The following is a 20,580-nucleotide window of genomic DNA, read 5'->3' on the forward strand; positions in this document are numbered from 1 at the left end:
AAGAAAAGAGGGTAAGAAATAAGAGAAAACAGAGGAGAGGTCGAAACTTGGATTGTAATCCAAGTTTTCTACATTGAAAACGCTTAAATATTCCTTAACTCGTGACATTCTCGCTAAAATAAGCTATCTTTCACTACAACGAAAGCTCCTCGCTACAGCGAGCCCTTCTCTAGCTGTAGCAAAAAAACTAGACAATTTTTTTCTTTACTATATGTCATTCTAGCTACAGCAAGTGCTCTTTGCTACAACAAAAGAATTCTGACCACAACGAGAATGTTGTTTGGTCATCCTTATCCATTTCTTGCTACAACGAGGATCCTTGCTTCAGCGAGAGAGCTGTAGAGAGCTTGATTTTGGACACTCTTTCTCGTTATAGTGAGAGATATCTTATTACAATGAAATATCCTATAACTTATACCATTAAACTCTCCTAAATTCAGGCAATTTGCATACATATAACCAACATACAATACCATAACAATAAATATAAAAACAAGGATGTTACATCTCTAATTCTATTAGCAATTAATTTAGTGACTATTTTATAGTTAACATTGTACAAAGAAATTAGCCTAAATTGGTTAATGATATTATGGGTTCTCAATTTTAGGAACTAACATAATTCTAGTATTATTAATAGTAGCTATATTAGCAGGATTTTTAAAAATGTCATTGACAAAATTCAGCAAAAAGAGGGCTAAAACATTCCATTAGGTTTTGAAGAATATAGCATGAAGTCCATCAAGACTAGGGTATTTAAAATTTCAAATGCTAAATAGAGAAACTTATATCTCATCAAGAGAAATAATGGCATCTAACCTAGCTCTATCAGAATCTCTTAAAAGAGGAAAGGAAGTTTTAGTATAAAAGTTAGGGAAACTAAGATAAAGGTTCAAAATAAATATCCTTAAAATAATTCAAAGCTAAACTTTTCATTTTATACACATCAAATTCCCATTGATCCAAATTATTTTTAAGGGCTTCAATAGTATTCTTTTTTCTGCAAAACACAACTGCTTTGTGAAAATGCTTCTTATTTTTGTCTCTTAATTTTAGCCAATTAGATTTATTGTGATGGTACCAATATGCTTCCTCATAATCCGAGATTTTTTGGTAGTCCAGCCAAAGGGAATTCATGAGTTTGTAAAGATAGGGATTATTTCCTTGAGCTAGTTTCCTATGAATACCGTCAATTTTACTAAAAAGATGTTTCTTTTTATTAAAGATGTTACCAAACTTATTTTATTCCATTGAGCAATATTAATTCTAAATCTATTAATGTTCTTAACCCAAGAGGAGGAAGGAATCCAAGAATTTTTAACTTGGGTACTAAAATTAGGGTGAGATATCCAAGGTGTCAAGAATTTAAAACTTCTATTTCACTTCACATTGTGACACCTATCCCTAATTTTTAGCCAAAGACCTACATGGCTAGACTTAATAAAAGGAATTTGGACCACTAAGCTATTGGAGAAAGACAAATGTCAGTCCTCATTAATAACTACCCTATCTATTCTCTCCTTTAACTTACCTCTATGTCATGTAAAAAGGTTTCCTTTGAACCCTAAGTCATACAGATTACATTAGTTTAAACAATCACCAAATTTATTTATCTAGTAAAAGTTTATGTTACCACCACTAATTTTTTTCTTGATTATATAGAATAGTATTAAAATCCCTAACAAGATATTAGGGGAGGTTACCTAAATTAATAAGGTCAACTAGCTCATTTTAGCACTCAGTTTTCAGTCTATCTATAAAGCTGACATTAACAGAAGAAAAGATCCATTCCTTACTATCAAAATTTTTAATTTTTAGGTGAATAGAAAATCTAGATGTAGCAAAAATAGAAGCCTTAACTTTATTCGAATTCTAGAGGCACCAAATGCCTCACGAGAAACTAACAACATCTACTTTCTTCTTCTCATCTAATTTAATTTTCTTAATGATTTCATTAGCTTTATATTTACTAACCTAGGTTTAAATATAGCAATAAAATTCAAATTATAAAGGCTAATTAAATCATTAAATAGCCTAACAAAAGTTCTACTTCTAGCTCCCCTACAATTCTAGAAAAAATAATTTATAAGATCATATATAGTGGGTTAAGAAGCATCCTCATGATGCTTGAATTAGCAATGCTGGAATCCAGTTCAGTATATTTTAAAGTCATATCCTTTACTACATCTATATCCATATTAATATCAAGATCAAGGGCTTAGGATCTAAATCACTTTTCAAATAATTGTAAGATTCCTAATAATTACCTTATTAATTTCGAGAAGATCTTGAACAGATCTTTTAGTAGAGAAATTTTTATTAATGTTTTTTTAGCATATTCTTCGTTAGAAATAATATTTCCTTATCATTATTTTTAGACTTCCTAAGATTTTTATTAGTTTTTTCTATCCTAATATTATGTTTAGGGTGGTTAAGATTTTTAGAAGTATTAGGAGCCTTTAGACCATCTTTACCTGTGAATTTGGACCTATTGGAATTATTTGCTTTTCTTTTCTTTTTATTTTTCAAATTATGGATTCCTTTTGTGAGATTAGAGTAAAAAGTTGTAACATATTTCTTTATTAGTTCAAAATTTTCCAAAACATCAAAACAAGATTCAGAATGAGGAACCTTTCCTTTCCTATTAGGGGGCAGGAGAATTAATATTCCTAATAGGTCTAGATTTTTTCCTAAAGAGTTTCTTGGCTAACATTCAAAGAACAAATTTAATATGAGTTTCCCCACTTTCTTCCTCTTAATTAGGTATATTACTCATTTCTAGACTTACCTTTCCAAAATCCTTTAATTCATCCTTATCAGTTATGGTTACAAAATTACTTAAGCCAGATATTTTATTATCTTGATTGATTTTAGGATTTTTACTACAAGACTCCATTTTGTGTTCATATTTACCACAATTAAAATAAATGAGGTGCATATCCTTATACTCAACCCTAAATTCCTGACCTAAAACTTTGAAAGAAGGAACAAGTTTTTGATTTAGATCTAATTCCACACATATTCTTGCAAATTTTTCTCTAGATACTATGGATGTGTGAGGATCTATTTTAAGCATGAATCTCAAACAGACCCCTACTTGCCACATAATTTTTTCATTATAGAGTTCTAGGGGTAAATTAGGAATTTCTAGGCAATCATTCTTTTTAAGGTGTAATCTTTGGTTCTAAATGGAGGTCTCCACCTCTAAACCAGAAGGTAATGATCCAAAATTAATTAGGGACCCTCAAAAAGAGCAAATTTATAGTATTCTAGGTTTTCAAATTTTACTAAGTAGTAATCATTATTCAAGTCCAAAATTTTAAGGTTACCATTTTCTTCCCGCATAGTCCCTAATTTCTTATTTAAAAAATTAATGTATACATTTACTTAAAAGTTTCACTATTAAGGTAAACTTCCAAGACGAGCACCATTGCTCATAATCCTTAAGAGGAATTTTAATCTCAAGACACAAGTCATGAATATTGTTGATATTAGAAATGTTTTCTCCACCCTCTGAGGGGATATTAACTTCTTCCATCACAGATCTAACTATTTTTTCATCACCCAGAATCATATCTTTATCTTTCGATGTGAGTATTTTATCTCTATAAGACATGCAAATTGGTGAGCTAAGGTTAGAAAGAACCCGATTCATAAGGGAAACAAGATGAACATCTTCATGCATGTTGGAAATCAGAGCTTCCTAAGGAATCATGATCTCCATTTTCATCTTCTTCTTGCTACGAGCCATAAGATCAACCTCTTTCATTGAACGTTTTTTAGCTTCCACCTGCGTCATAAAGGTTTTCTTCTTGAATCAAGGGGTAAGGGCGATAATCCTCAAGAGAGCCAAAGGTCGTCACTAGAAAAGACCCAAGGTCATGACGACAGTATGGAAAGAATGAGATTTAGGGTAAGCAAAAGCTAGCAAAAGCAGGAAGAAACGAAAAAAAACTCATGATACGAGACTTTATATTCTTTGTATTTAATCATATTCTAATAATTCCTTTTAAGTGAGAAGTAATGTTTATATAATATATTAGTTAAGTTTAATATATAAATTTAAAAATATTTTAATTATTTTATTTAATTCATTCAAGAAAATAGGTTTAACACTATCCTTCAACTAAAATTTGAGAAAATGAACTATTAATAAATAAATTTAAGAGTTTTAAAATATGAAATTTTTAAGATTATCTTTATCTATTTTTAACTTTTTCAACAGAATGATCATGTCCAGCTCAATTTTAAAAAGAGAGAAATTTTTAAATATTTGTATTAAAAAAGTAAGCGTTTTTACATATATATATATATATATATATATATATATATTATAAATATATAACTACTAATTAAAGTGTATATAGAAGATGATGGATACCTAAATTTCTATAGTTGAAAGAAGACATACGGTTTCCTAATTTTTAATTATAGTTCTACATTTATGCTGAAAAGTGTGCCTTCGTTTCACTTATTTTGGAAAATTCAGATTCTTATAATTTAGTCTTCCCTTGTCAACTCACTCAAAAAGAAAGAGAGAGGATGAAGGGAAAGACGAACGGAAATGCAAAATCTCATCATCGTTATCCAATATTGACCGTTCAAAAACTGTATGAGCTAAAGGTATTTTTGGACCACATTCACATATTAATTCTCCTAAATTGCGATGATTCAACGAAACAACGCTGGATTCCTTAACCACTAATTCCACCCTTTTTCTTTCTTTCTTCCCACCACTTATTTTAAAATGTTTTAAAATATTTTTATTAATAATTATATTTTTATGCTTTTTTTTTTTTGTTTCTTTTCTTGGTTTCATCACGTTATCTATCATATTTTTATTTATTTATTTTTTCTCTTTTCGTATTTCTCTTTTGCACTCATTTTACACTCCAAAATAAGACATAAAATAATATTTTTTGACATGCGCATAATATAAATATATTTTCACTCTTATCACCGTTCTTTTTTTGGGGGCATTCTCTTTTTCTATGATGGGCATGACATCCTAGTAGTAAAACATAGCAGAAGTTGACCAGCTCCCATAGATATGAAAGGAATTAGTACAAACAAGAATTTTTAAAAGCAGTCCACATTCAACTAGGAATGGTATCTCCTTCAAAGCAATGGTAGACTTGTTAAGAAGGAAGTCCAAAATACCACAAAGGAAAGAACTCAAAAGAGAGAGGCATGGCCAAGACATTCAAAGCACCAAGTCATCTTTATTTTCTTTGAGTAGGTTCCAACACTTATTCCTTATTCTGTGTATTATCTTCTGAAGTCTCTTCATACAAACAACCACCCCACCATGGAACAACCTCCTAGATGCCAATTCACAGTGATTTTCTTCATCATCATTTCCCTCTCCCTTGGCTTAATTTCCTTTATCTTGTGTGTAGCCGCTGAGATGAAGAGGAATAAGGTAGTGCTTATCCAAATATGTTGTTTTCTAGAATTTTTAGTCTTGCAATCAAGAGTTTTTGCTTTAATCTGAAAAGGGTTATAATTATAACACTTGTCTCTTTGTAGGAGGAGGACATAAGATGGAATGGGAAACTATGTTATTTGCCATCAAGCAAGGCATTTGGATTGGGTATTGCAGCTTTGGTTAGTTTTTTTCTTGCCCAGATCATTGGGAATTTTATATTGTTAAAATATTCTTGCTCGAGAGGAAAGAGTAAATCCCAGTATAAGATGCCTCCTATTGCAAAGGTTCTGCTTTTGATATCTTGGTAGGTTAATTATCAATCTTTTGCATACCCGTTACTAGTTGTTACTAACATTTCAGCAATTTGAAATTGAGGAAGTAAAACATGAAACAGATAATTATTTTTTATTTGACTCAACTTGATCATCATTTTTGTGTCAAAATCGATACACTTGTTCCTTAATACAAAATTGATTTCTGCAATTAAGTTCTGGAAAATGGACACCATTGAATTTTCCTGTTTTATATTATTGACTTTTAATAGAGGGCCAGATCATCATGGAAAACTGTGTGCCCTGTGGCCTGCCATTATTGGGCACAGGATGGCAAAGTGTATCACTTTTTGGGTATAACGTTCAATAGTTTTTTGTCCTTTAGGGAAACCATTCTGTATATTAAAAAGTGAAATATGTTTACATTAATTTATAGCGTTAATTTTAAACACTTGAAAGAAAAAATAATTTATTAAAAATCTGTTAGGAGTATATCTTTTTGGCATGCAAAACTAATTCTTAAAAAGTTAAAATAAGTTTTAAACAGTAATTAATTTGAGATAAGTATTTGTAAATTTTGAAAAAGTTCACTAATTATAGAAATATGTCGAGGGTGAATTCAAAAGAGTGCCCTGTTAGTATTATTCATTAAAAAGTAAGTATTTACCATATAAAAACATAATAAACATTTATAAATATAAATAATTATTTTTAATGTTTAAAATCAAATCCAAAAATGAATGTTAATAAAATAAAAAATAATAAGAATAGTGAGATCATGCTTTTGCATTTGGTAGTGCACATTATAAGGAGCAAAATGGTTGTCATTGGCAGGGTTAGCTTTGGAATTGCGACCATTTTATTGGTTGTAGCGACAAGCATGAACAGAAGGCAGGCATATAGGGTAGGATGGTTGAATGGGGAGTGCTACATAGTCAAAGGAGGAACTTACGCTGGCTCAGCCATTTTGGTACTCGTTGCAGTGGGTTCTGGAAATGGTTCAGCTTTCTCTACAATAAAATCCACCCAACCAAATAAGGATAAGAAAATACACAAACAAATCGGGGTGATATTATAGTTTTGGGAACCATATAATAATATATTGAGAAAAACATGCACATTTTTTGTGTGATGAGAAGAAAAAATGAAAAGAAAAGGTTTTAGGAAGAGGAAGAATTTATCAACAACACTAGGCACCACGCGAGCAAGTTGCAGAGGTCAACAATGTCAGAGCAAAGAGAGGGTTCCAAAGGAATACAATTCTTTTATTAATTAATTACGTAAAAGAAGGTGCCAAAAAAAGGCCACTAAGCACCTTATCCAATGCCCAAAGGAATAACTTTTGTTTTCAACTTACACGAAAAAGAGACACTTCATTTGTACATATTCTATCCGAGGTGGTGACTGCCTCATATAGATCCCAACTTGCATAGATTAATAATTGTTTGGTATATTATTTTGTATTAATATTTTCCAACTCATTATTTCTCAGTTGCTTCTACAATTAAACAATTCTTCGAGTGCCAAGCAACACAAGGAATCATAATTTCACCCACAAAAATAGACATGATTCAAGGAGCAACCTCATAAACGTGTTTCTTTGCTAAAAGCTGCCTGGGCCCAAGTTAGCATTTTAAAAACACCATTCAATTCGCAATAATGACATCATGCTTTGTATGATTACGTTTTCTTTTTCTTTTTCTAAAATGTAAAACCATTGGTTGTATGTTTGAAGAACAATCCCATGTTTGCTGAGCTGAATCCTACACGCGGTGTAGAAACGCCCTGCGGCACAACAAATGCGTTTTCATTTTGTTGGAACGGGGAACGAAATAGGATTGAAAAATAATAGAAATAGAAAAATATAAAATGCAAAAATAAAAATTAAACTAAACATATGTGTGACAAAATATTGTCTTTACTTATTTAGAAGAGTAAGAAAGGTAATAAAAAAATTATATTAATTAAAAATTTTAATGTTATTTTTCTTTTATAGAATGTTATTTTTGATATTTTAACAAAAAATAAAACAAAAGAATTAAAAAGTTACCACCTGCCCCACCTAAAAGAAATCTTCCCATTTCTTCAAAATAAACACTAAAATTTTTAGTATTTGTATCTCACATGTTTTATCTCTTTCCTTTTCTTTATTTATTTGATATATTTTTATTTTATAATAAAAAATTTCTCTTCACTCTTAAATGAACAATAAAAAATTGATATTTTTATCTTATTTCTTCTTTTGCTTTTTCCTTTTCTTTTCTTTTATTTATTTTTTTTAAAAATTTAATCTCTACATTTTTATGAGATTAATAAATTTAGTTTCTTAAAAGTAATTTTTTATTCTAAAACTTAATTTTTTTTAAAAAATAGTAATTTTGTATAAGCGTATAATTTTATATTAAATATTTATTTATATTTTTTAAAAATATATTATATAGTAAATAAAAATGTTTGATAAAGAATATTTTTTAAATAAATAATTTTTTCCGAATATAATTTATTTAATTTAAATTTTTAATTTTGTTATTGAATTAATAATTTTATTATTTTTCAAATTTTATTAAGTGAAATAACCTTGATAAAACATAATCTTATTTCTTCTTATATCTGCATGTGTATATTAGAGAAATCATCGATTGTTCTTGCGAACGTCTTTTAAAAAAATTACACTCCGGAGTATTTTTCTTATACCTCTTTAAGCTTTTCGATCTAACTTGGATATATAAATAAATTAATAATTATTATATTAATAAAAAATATGTTTGTTAATGTATGTTTCAAGATTTTGATAATATATATATATATATATATATATATATATATATGTATGTATATAAAAGACTAAACACTTAGTTTACTCCTAAAAAATAAAAAGTGTTTAATATTTTAATATCTAAAATTTTAAAAAGTTAAATTATTTTTTAACTTTTATCTTCATTTATCATTTTAATTTTTCAGCCATACACAATCAATATACTAATCGAATACATAATAAAAATAACGTTGTATATAATACAATATTTTTTTTTAAGTATTTTAATTTTTGATATTGTTGTACGTCAAATATTTGTTAAAATGAGGAACAAAATAGGGCTGAAAAAAAATAAAAATAAAATAAAAAATGTATAAATCGACATAATAAAAGATAAATAAGTAAAAGTTACCACCTACCCCATTTTTATGCTTGTTGAGGGGATAGTTTTTTTAGCTTAAAAAAAAAATTCTTTCTAATTTTCTTCTCAGTAAAAATTGATGTGTATCTCACCTCTTTTATATTTCTCTATTTTTATTTTATAATAATAATTTTCTTTATTTTTGAAGAAAAATAAAAATCGTCAATCACATGAATTAACTGGTAAATGATTGTTTCAATTGAAATTATATATTCAAGTTTAAACGCAGCTGTGTTAAACATTCCGAGAGAGAATTTTGCCGTCGATGATAATTCTACCTGACTTAAAAAGAATTGTCTCTAACAAGAATACTTGTGATCTAGACCAAAACAAAAATAAATAATGAAAATTTGATATTTTGATCTTGTTTCTTCTTTACCTTTCTTTTTTTTTTCTTTTATTTCAGCTTTAAAAAAAATTGTATTCTCTACATTTTTACAAGATTAAATAAATTTAGTGTCTCAAAAGTATTTTTTTTAATTCTCAAAAGTATTTTATTACATTTTACATTATTTTTTTTCTTAGGCCTAAGTTTCTCTAAACTCTATTTTTAAAAAACCAAAAATAGTAATTTTGGTCTCTATTAACACCTTCCACATTCCTCTTCATCTTCATCTTCATCTTTCCTTCCACCCGCATATATACCTGAAGAAAATATTATATATTTTGTTAAATATTTTTTTCTAATAAATAGATAAATTTAAATCGTTAATTTATGTGATTATATATGTTACATTTTAAATAATGTATAAGTATATAACTTTATAATAAATATTCATTTATATTTTTGAAATGTTATTATATTGTTAATTATTGTTAAATTAATTTATATTTAAATTATATTGATATAAGTGAATATAGTCTATTTGTGTTTGCTAAATATAATTGTATGATACCAATTAAATAAATTAAAAATAATGTATTTGATTTTTAAGATTTTCTTTTTTACAAATCCAATATAAATGATATTGCTATCATTGTATATTAGAAAGGAAGAAAAAAATAGTAAAAATAAAAAGAGAGATAAATTTTTAGAATTTAAAAAGAAAAATTCATGAAAAGTTAAATCTTAATCGTAATCACATTATGTCTATATTTGTTATTTAATCAATTTACACTTAAAATTATTAATAATTTTTTAATGCAAGAATATTTAAATATAATAAATTATATAATTAATCAATCTTATGTTTATTTAATTTATTTATATATGCTAATTTATTTATTGATCATTACTTTTTTTATGTACAACATTTTATTAAATTTTATAAATTATAAGAAAAAATAGAATTTTATTTCAATGTAAATACACATGTAAAATTAACATTAATTTCTTCAAAATTATTATTTTAATTTGTAATATAAAAATATATAATTTTTTATTTTAATCATTTTACAACTAAAATTATTAAAAAAATCTCAATACAAACAAATTTAAGAAAATATAAATTATTTTAAAATTTTTTAATGCACAAATAAATATTAATAAAATTTTCAAATAACATGATACCTTAAACCAAAATTATAAAATAAATATTAATATTTTTAAATTAAATAATTAATGAAATATAAAAAAAAACTTAGGTGGTGGTTTGTGGCGAAGAGGCAGCGACACGCGCTCAGTGGACACACTGAGTGGCGTCGGCGATTAAACAGGGAGGGGAACGACAAGCAATGGAAATGAAGAAGACACAAATGGGGCTACGCTCAAGGGAAGAAGAAAATGGAAATGAAAAATTTTATAAAATAATGATTACACATAAATATATAAATTGTAAAATATATATTTATTATTAGAAAAAAAATACATACTTATTATCCTACCTTAATTATATATTTTTTTCTAATTTCAATGAGGAAAATGGCTTTTCCTAACCTCCGTGTGCCACAAATGTTCACTCATTTTTGGGCTCAAAAGTGTAATTTTCTTTTCTTAAATTAAGAAATGGTTCTTTGAATCTCATGTTGGCCCAAGGTCCAAAGTAAACAATTTGGACTTTTATACTCTTCTATACTCCAAGTGCAATTTTTTATGTATTTCCTTTTATTTATAAGATTTTTCTAAGCCAAGCAAATGTTTCCAAATATAAATCAAGGGTATCTTATACTTAGAAGAATGTTTGAGAATTTTTTGTATAGATTTAGGCTCAACATTTAATTTTTCGTGAAATGGGATCCACTTTTTTCTAACAAATTTCTATTTGGGCTCTATTAATTGTTTAAGACTTTTCTTGAGATTTTGAAATATTATTCTGGTGATTACTTGTAAATTCAACTTTATGGTAGTTAGCAAGAAATGGAGTATTATGGCTCACGTGTCACTCAAAATTAGCAAGTACAAGTATGTTTTAACAATATATTTTTACATTTCATTTCATCTCAAGTTGAAAGTGAATGATAGCCTAAATACAGAATGATGCATGTTAGAAAATAAAAAAGGTCTCATATTAATTAAAAATACTAAAAATAAAGGAAACATAAACAAAAGATATACGAAAGTTAAATCATCTTAGATATTTTGAATAAAATTGCTACTTCAATATTAATCCCACGTTAGGAAATCTTATTCCCCTTTTCATACGGTATAAACTTGAATTGAGCCTGTTAATAAAATACAATAAATGAAAATTACATAACAGTTTTAATAAAACTCTCTTCACTTTTAATGTTACTTATTTTTCAACAAACTTGCAGTGGGTCACTTTAGAATACTAATTACTAGCTTTGTTTGATCTCCAATTGCAGCACCTTCCCATGAAGAAAAGAAATACAATTTCAGTGTTTGATAACCAACGGAAAAGACCGATATCTAATTTGAAATGCACATTAACCAGAAAACAGCTACATTGTGTTATTTTGCTGCCATTCCATTTATTTAAGATGGGATGTTTTATTTTGACTTCTTTTTGTTCTTAGCGACATTTTTTACCTTGAAAATTGTCATTTGCATGTGAAAATATATCTTTATGTTTTATTTTGACTTCTTTTTGTTCTTAGCGACATTTTTGACCTTGAAAATTGTCATTTGCATGTGAAAATATATCTTTATGTTGACTTTCTGACGAAACTTAGATGCTACTTGTTCCTGTTAAAGAAACACTAGTCTTTAGGTCCTTACTCTGAAACAGTGACGTATCTCTGGTAGTCGCTAACGTGGGGAGGATACTTGCAAAAGACACTTCGATGCAGAAGTCAAGATTCGGTTCTGAGTAATAAATGGTATTAAATAATGAAAAGTCAACCATTTACCTATACTTTTACCTTCTTTATATAGGCATTGTAACGGGTTAATGGGCCTGTCAAGCTAGTTTTGATTTTAGCCCTTTATTTAAAATAAATAATATCTTAATTATTACCCTAAATTAGGTTTAATTACCTCTTAATCCTGACGAAGGGTATCCGGCCAAATTAGGCCGAATAAGTACTCAGTTTCCTTTTCTTACAAGTAGAACCGAGTTGATCCCTATCCAGTACACTAGCTCCCAAGCCCGAAGAGGTATGAAGTGAGGGCTTTAAATAATTAGAAGAGGCAGACAGTTGATTAGGATTAATTTGAACAAGATCGAGGAGGGTACTCGGTATTGAATGGATGAGTGGTGGTAGTATTTACATTTGACTGATGTGCATTGTGTATACCGAAGGGTATTCGGTTTAGTAACAGAATGATGGAGACCGAGACAATAAATAAGAAATGATGATACAAAAATAAATAATTATGAAGGAATATTCTAGAATGTTAGCCGTTAGGGCTTCCTCGGTGTGTAAGAAATGAAAGGGTGCCCAACTTCATCCGTTGATCTGAAAAGGATCTAACGGTTCAAAAGGAGGGGCGTCTTTTCGTTTACCCGATACCAGATCCCCTATAAATATATGGTGGTCTCTGCATCCATTTTTTACTCTTTTGCTCTGTACTAAAACGTGCAAATTGTTGCTCCAAACCGAAGGGTATTCAGAGATCTTCACTTGTTCTTCCCTACCGACTACTTTTAAGGTGCGTTCTAATTTCTCATTTCCTTTTCCTTCATGGCCGAACCTATTATGTGGGAGGATTCTCTGTCCAATGTCTCGAAACCGAATACTGTCGAGGTAGACATTATGAACGAAAATGAGGGGAGTGGCGAGGTTTTATCCATACCGAACGAGAGGGCTGAAGAAGCACAAGTCAGGGAATGTAGCAACGAGGCTGAGTCATCTGCTTCAAGTGATATTGACGTTTCTGAACTAGCCCCCTAGGGAAAGACAGGTGTTTCCCCCCTGTACAATACCTGGATACGAGTGGGTGCATAGTGAAGTGGCCGCATACTTTTCTCGTTTCCAAAGAAATAAAAGTCTTCAATTTTTTGTAGATAATTGTGACATTTCCTTGTGGGAGGCCTTTGAGCCGTATCCGATATGCCTCAATCCCTGCAAAGGGGACAAAACCGAGAACTATGAATTTGTTTTCTTGGGGGGCGTTGGAATGGCCGACACCTTCTTTATGTATGAATATATGTTTAAGGAGTTAGGTATTAGGCTACCCTTTGGTGACTTCCAAATGGGAGTTTTGAGGGTTTTAAATGTAGTGCCAACACAACTTCACCTGAATGGGTGGGTGGCAATACAAGCCTTTAGGATACTTTGTAAATTCCATTATATAAAACCTAGTGTAGGTCTATTTCTTCATTTCTTTTGTACGCGCCCATCAGACTTAGCAAGGTGGGTATCTTTAATAAGGCAACCTGAGTTGCCTTTATTTAAACCTTATACTTCATCCTTCAAGGGCTTCAAAACCGGCTACTTCAAGGTGACCGTGGACCCTGTAGGTAGAAATTATTTTTTTGATAGCGAGAATAAGCCCCTCTTCCCCTTTCATTGGACTCGGACGCCTCGCTGATATGACATATTCCCCGAGGACATGTTATCGGCTAAGGAGTTGTCAGACTTGGAATTTTTGAAGTCCTTCCCCCGGGAACTACTTGCCCGACATATACTCCTCGTGCTCAAGTCTCCACGTCCTCGTTGGGATATGGAGGGTATGTATCGTCTTGATTTTAACTTATATTTTCAATCAAGTTGTATTGATTTGACTTATTGTTTTTAATGTAGGCTTAATGGCTCAGCGAGGTGTTAATGTACCAACCTTCCATCGTACTTTGAAGCAGAGGACGCCAGAAGGTACAACAATTGAGGAGCACCGACACCCTCAAATTGATCAACTTCCCGAAGTATCTGAACCTCGCCCTCCTCCCCAAGACCTAGTCCTTGCAGAAAATCAGCCCAAGAAGTGCAAAGACAAAGGCAAGGGCAAGGAGACCGAGAAGGAGAAAGAGAAAATATGTCCATTCGGGTGGGCCGAATGCAGCAGAAGGGGTACGCAAGCAAACCCGATCGGAAGCTACTGAAGGGGCGAGTAGTTCCTCCACTCCGGTAGTTCTTCCACTCCGGTAGTTCCTCTGGATATGCTTACCGAGACCTTCCTAGCAAATGGAACTCACGCTGGCCGGCTAGCTGCTCCTAACCTATTGTCTAATTCGGGAAAAGAGTTGGTCAACAGTTTAGACTTTGAATCACTCTGGCGGTGCTATGTAGAACTTCAAGTACGATCGACAGCTATGCTTCAAAGGCTGGTTGTTGATCCAATTCTTGAGGTGAAGAATATGCAAAAGGCGTATTCGACTTTGCAAGAAGCCCTAGCAGAGAGCTGAGAGACTCAATCCAGCCTTGGTGAGACCATTCAATCCTTGGAGGCTGAGGTCAATCAGTACAAGGAGCACTACCGGATAGTGGAGGGACGAGTCAAAACGGCTGAGGGAGCTCTGCGGACGAAAAAGGACGAAATAGAGGCACTAAGGGTAAAGTCTGCTCAAATAGAGGAAGCACTAAGGGCCAAATCGACCGAGATGGAGGAAGTCTTGGCACTTGAAAGGCAGAAGGCTGAAACCGATCTGAAGGCTTTTGCCGCAAAGTGTTCAGAGCAAGTTGCCTTTGAACACGAGTCTGGTTTTAAGCATGTTGTTCGTCAATGTCATGGATTCTGTCACGTCCCAACCGACTTCCATTTTGACATTACTAAAGACTTCTTCGGTGGCCGGTTCATACCTTACACTGAAGTAGATGACGATGTAGAACCGGATGCCGAAGCCCCTAGCCGCGCTGATGATGAAAACGCTCCTGCTCTCGAGGGCCCTGGACCAGATGGTGGGGAAGGGCAATCTTAGAACTATTTTTTTTGTACTTTCGGGCCAATAGTGCCCCAATTTTGTAATTCTATTGAATTTTTTAAATACACACTCTTGTCTGCTATTCTTGCATATTGAATTTTGAAATACAATTTTGTAAGTCTATCGAATACCTTTACAAACGTTATGTTTATGATTAGTTATCTCAACCTTGACCAAGTGGAGATACTTGGAAATTTTAATAGCGATTCATCCTTGGCCGAGTAGGGTGCTCGGGAGGGAATTAATGAATTCAACCTTAGCCAAATAGAGATACTTGGGAAGGAATTTTAATAATGATTCATCCTTAGCCGCGTAGGGGTACTCGGGAGGAAAATTACATAATTCAACCTTAGTCAAGTTATACTTAGGAGGGAATTTTAATAACGATTCATCCTTGGCCAAGTAGGGATAATCGGGAGGGAAATTAAATAATTCAACCTTAGCCAAGTTATACTTGGGAGGAAATTTTAATAACGATTCATTCTTGGTCGAGTAGGGGTACTTGGGAGGGAAATTAAATAATTCAACCTTAGCCAAGTGATACTTGGGAGGAAATTTTAATAACGATTCATCCTTAGCCGAGTAGGGGTACTCGGGAGGGAAATTAAATAATTCAAAAGATTTGCTTGAAAGAAATCCATAACTGAGAAGAAGTGAGAAGTAGTATTTTATTGATAAGGTGCCTCGTTAAAAACCTTCCTAGGAAAATCCCTTTTCACTTTTTTTTAAGAGGACAAAACATGGGCGAGGAAAAGAATACACCGAATACAAATTATAAGTTTTTAACTAAAGTCATGCTTCAAATGTGTAACATTCCAAGTTCTTGGTATAAGCTTTTCTTCCAATGTTTCTAACTTGTATGCTCCATTGTCTAATCTTGTCGTTACCCGAAAGTGGCCTTCCCAGTTAGCCGCTAACTTTCCCTCTCGCCAATCTCTTCGCGCATCTCCTGTTACTTGCCATACCAAGTCATTTTCATAAAATTGTCGTGGATGGGATTTTGGAATTAAATTTTCTAGCCATCATTCTTCTGCTGGCCTCGGTCATAATTGCTGCTTGGCCACGCACCTCAGCTATTAAGTCCAGGTTGACGGCCAAAGCCTCGTTATTAGCCGATTCCTCGAAATTCTCCCTTCGAAATGAAGGTTCTCCAATTTCTACCGGCACCATGACATTAGTACCATAGGTAAGCCAAAAAGGAGTTCCCTTTGTTGTGGTTTGCGGTGTACACTGATAAGCCCATAGCACCTCGGGCAGCTTCTTTGCCCATTCTTCTTTTGCCGAACCTAATCTTCTTTTTAATTCATGCAAGATCACTTTGTTTGCGGCCTCAGCTTGACCATTAGTCTGAGGGTGTTCCACAGACGTAACCCTATGCTTGATATGAAGCCCTTCCAAAAATTCATTGAATTGCAATCTGTTGTCTGTTATTAATGCATGAGGAAGGCCGAAACGTGTGATGATATTTTTCCAGGTGAATTTATGTACATTGTTGGCTGTGATGGTGGCAAGAGGTTCAGCTTCAATTCATTTGGTAAAGTAATCCACAGCGACAATTAGAAATTTACACTGCCCTTTGGCTAAGGGGAAAGGGCCGAGGAGGTCCATACTCCAAATGGCAAAGGGCCAAGGAGAGCTAATAGGGCGGAGGGTGTCGACATGTTGATGTAAGTGTAGATCGTGTTTTTGACAGGGGATACATTTCTTTACAAACATATGGCAATCTTAGGAGAGTATTGGCCAATAGTACCCAGCTCTGAGTATTTTTGCCGCCATGGTTCGTCCACCCGAATGGGTACCACAGATACCTTCGTGAATCTCCCTCATGACATAATTTGCTTGGTTGTCGTTAAGGCATTTAAGCATAGGTGTTGAAATCCCTCTTCTGTACAAGTCTTTTCCGAGAAGGAGGTATTTAGCTATATGCATTCTTATTTTCTTGGCCGAGTCTGGATTATTTGGCAGGCTGTTGTTGGTAAGGTATTGGATAATGGGGGTCGTCCAATTGTGAGGCATATTTTCTATATCCATGCACTCTTTCTTAGCTATGCTCGGTTTAAGGATTTCCTGGTGAATTACACTTTGTAATTGCCCAGGTTTTCTTTGGCTGGCCAACTTAGCAAGCTTATCGGCTTGTTCATTCATTGTTCTCAGGGTGTATCGAACACATACCTCGTCAAACTCAGCTTCTATATTTTTAAATTCTTGGTAATATTGGAGCATGACCGAATCCTTCACCTGATATGTTCCATTGACCTGTTCGGCCACTATCTTTGAATCACTCCAACAAGTGACACGTTTTACTCCAACATCCCTTGCCAATTTGAGGCCGGCTAGGAGGGTTTCATATTTAGCTTGATTATTAGAGGCTTTGAATCCAAACCGAATGGATTGTTCAATTGTTACGGTGTTCAGGCCTTCAAGTATAATTCCTGCTTCACTACCAGATTGGTTTGATGATCCATCAACATACAGGTTCCACATATCCCAACTGGCTTGTGGCTGAGTTGTGAATTCATTGACCAAGTCGACAAGTACTTGAGCTTTAAGGAGGCGTCGGCTTTCAAAGTGTATATCAAATTGAGATAATTCTATTGCCCATGCTACCAACCGACAAGCTAATTCAGGTTTTCTTAAAATTTTAGACATTGGACAATCTGTCCGTACCACCATCCGATGACTCTGAAAGTAGTATCTTAATCGACGAGCTGTGTGGACTAGGGCAAACACCACTTTCTCCATTAATTGATACCGGGATTCGGGACCTTGGAGCGTTCTGCTGATGAAATAAACTGGGGCCGGTTCAGGTATTTCTTGTAACAGGACGGAACTGATGGCATTATTCGACACCGCCAGGTAGATAATCATCTCTTTCTCAGGGTGCGGTTTTGTTAATACGGGTGGTGCTGTGAGCATATTTTTATATTGGGTGAAGGCGGCCTCACACTCGTCATTCCAAGCAAATTTTTGAGATTTTTTAAGCAAGTTAATGAAAGGCCGAGATTTGTCTGCCATTATGGGACGAAACCTGGAAAGGGAAGCGATCCTGCCGGCTAGTCGTTGAACTTCCTTGACATTCCGAGGACTAGCCATCTCGATGATAGCTTGACATTTATCAGGGTTTGCCTCGATCCCCCTTTCGGATAGCATGAAACCCAAGAATTTACTGCCGACTACACCAAATGTACATTTTTCAGGATTGAACCGCATCCCATGCCGCCGAGCCTGACCGAATACTTCTTTTAAGTGCATAAGGTGGTGCTCTAATTTGACAGATTTGATTACCATGTCATCAACATATACTTCCATGCATTTTTCTATTTGTCCTTCAAAAATTTTATTCATCAGCCTCTAGTAGGTTGCCCCAGCATTCTTCAAACCGAAAGACATTACTCGGTAACAAAAATTAGCGGAATCAATGATGAATGCAGTTTTTTCCTCATCCGGCGGATACATTCGGATTTGATTATACTCAGAGTAGGCATCTAAGAAACTGAACATTTTGTGTCCTGCTGCGCCGTCTACTAGGGCATCAATGCTAGGGAGTGGGTAAGCATCTTTTAGGCATGCTTTGTTTAAATCTTTGTAGTTGGAACACATTTGCCATTTTCCATTTTCTTTTTTGACCATGACTATATTGGCCAACCAGGTAGAGTACCTGACCTCTCGAATAAAATCAGCCTGTATCAATTTAGTAGTCTCTTCTTTTACTGCTTTTGCTCTGTCGCCTCCCACTTTCCTTTTCTTTTGGGCTATTGGTCTCGCTACTTTATAAACCGAGAGGTGATGACAAAAAAATGTTGGATCGATGCCAGACATGTCTGAAGCCGACCAGGCAAATAGATCAGCATTTCATATCAGTGTCTTCTGGAGCTCTTGTTTTTCTTGGCCAGATAGGCCGACTCCCAAGTAAGTAACCTATTCAGGCTTCGGTCCCAGCTGAAAAGGTTGCTTATTTTCATTGGGCTCAACCCGACACCCTTCATCAGTCTTAGGATCAAGTTCAATATCTACGTCTTCCTCAGACCTAGGGGTCACAATGTTGACATCTCGTTTATATTCTTGGAGTGGTCTGATGCGTAAGCTTGCAAAATAGCACTCCCTCGCTGTCTTCTAATCAGCATGAACTGTGACTATTCGGCCCCTTTCTGATGAAAATTTCATAGCCAAATGTGGAGTAGATACTATAGCTTTAAGTTTGTTAAGGGGTGGTCTGCCGAGTAATATGTTGTATGAGGTGTTCGCGTAAACTACCAAGTACGTGACCTTGATGCGTTTTCCTTCATGCTCTAATCCAAATAAGGTGTAAAGGTCAATACACCCATGAGTCTCCACCCGTTCCCCTGAAAAACCAACTAGGGGTTGTCTTGTATCGGATCCACTCCTTGAAAGTCTTCATCAGTAAATGTAATAGGGGGAATCTGAATCCTGCTACTGAGTGTGATATTGTTGACTGATCTGATTTGCCTCAAATGTCTTTTTCTGGCCGAATGGGTAGGTCCGCCACTGGCAAATCCTCCAGCTATGCTATTAATGACCCTTTTAGGATACTTCTCATGTTCATCGTACATCTAGTTGGAGGTTCCCTGGACCTACTCCTCTGTCGTTCAAGTCTCTTGTCATCGTATCTCCTTGATGACTCAGAGTAACGGTCTCTTCTTCTATTGGATTGACCGACAGGATTTGTCTACATAAAATCTTTTAAATGTCCGTCCTTTATTAATTCCTCTATTTTATCTTTCAGCGCTGTGCACTCTTCGGTGGTATGACCCCTGTTCTGATGGTATCGGCAAACCTTGCTTTTATCTGCCCAAGGAGGGGTGTTGGCACGTCTAGGCATTCTCAGTATTTCTGTGGCCAATGCTTGATCTAGTACTCTAGACCGATTAGTGTTGAGCATAGTGTAGGAAGGATATTTGAGTCCCCTGGACGGCCTTTTAGGTTCATTTCTTCTCTCCTTATTTTCTTGCCTAGACTTGAAAGTTTCTCTCCTGTCTGTATTTTTTGAATTGGACTCCTGGTACATCCGTACCTGGTTTTGGTACTCATACAATTCCTCCATCTGCATATACTTGGCAGCCTTGCTTCTCAACTCATCTAGGTCAACATATGATTTTTTGCATATGCTATTAACAAAAGATCCTGACTTAAGAGCCATTGTGAGGTGGTGCATGGCCACTGCTGGCTCTAAGTTATGGATCGAGAGGCTCACTTTGTCGAAACGCTCCATGAATTCCCTAAGAGATTCTCCCTTTTCTTGCCGAATATTGACCAGCGCGAGGGATGTTAATGGATGAGGTCGGCTTGTGGCGAACTACAAGCTGAACCGTCTTGTGAGGGTTGTAAAAGAGTCGATGGATGAAGGGGGGAGTCGTGTGAACCAACTGAGGGCTGGTCCTCGGAGTGAAGTAGGAAAAATTCTACATCATAGAAAATCGTTCTCGGTATACAAACCGATTTGGGTTGTAAATACGTCCAAGTGTTCGCCGGGATAAGATGTACCA

General features: G+C 33.8%; 2 protein-coding genes across 2 annotated transcripts; one reads left to right on the forward strand and one right to left on the reverse strand.

The window, feature by feature from the left end:
• Nucleotides 1-5,195: 5,195 nt before the first annotated feature.
• LOC113859418 lies at nt 5,196-6,778 on the forward strand. The gene is made up of 3 exons (XM_027492199.1): nt 5,196-5,422; nt 5,530-5,732; nt 6,535-6,778. The coding sequence occupies exons 1-3, from the start codon at nt 5,309-5,311 to the stop codon at nt 6,776-6,778; spliced, it is 561 nt and encodes a 186-aa protein (XP_027348000.1). The 5' UTR covers nt 5,196-5,308.
• Nucleotides 6,779-16,801: 10,023 nt separating this feature from the next.
• On the reverse strand, nt 16,802-18,385 carry LOC113859419. The gene has a single exon (XM_027492200.1). It carries the CDS (start codon nt 18,383-18,385, stop codon nt 16,802-16,804), a length of 1,584 nt encoding a protein of 527 aa, XP_027348001.1.
• Nucleotides 18,386-20,580: the final 2,195 nt, after the last annotated feature.

This window comes from Abrus precatorius, unplaced genomic scaffold (assembly GCF_003935025.1).
Source record: "Abrus precatorius isolate BTA unplaced genomic scaffold, Abrus_2018 Scaffold2, whole genome shotgun sequence".
In the NCBI taxonomy this organism is placed as follows: domain Eukaryota; kingdom Viridiplantae; phylum Streptophyta; class Magnoliopsida; order Fabales; family Fabaceae; genus Abrus; species Abrus precatorius.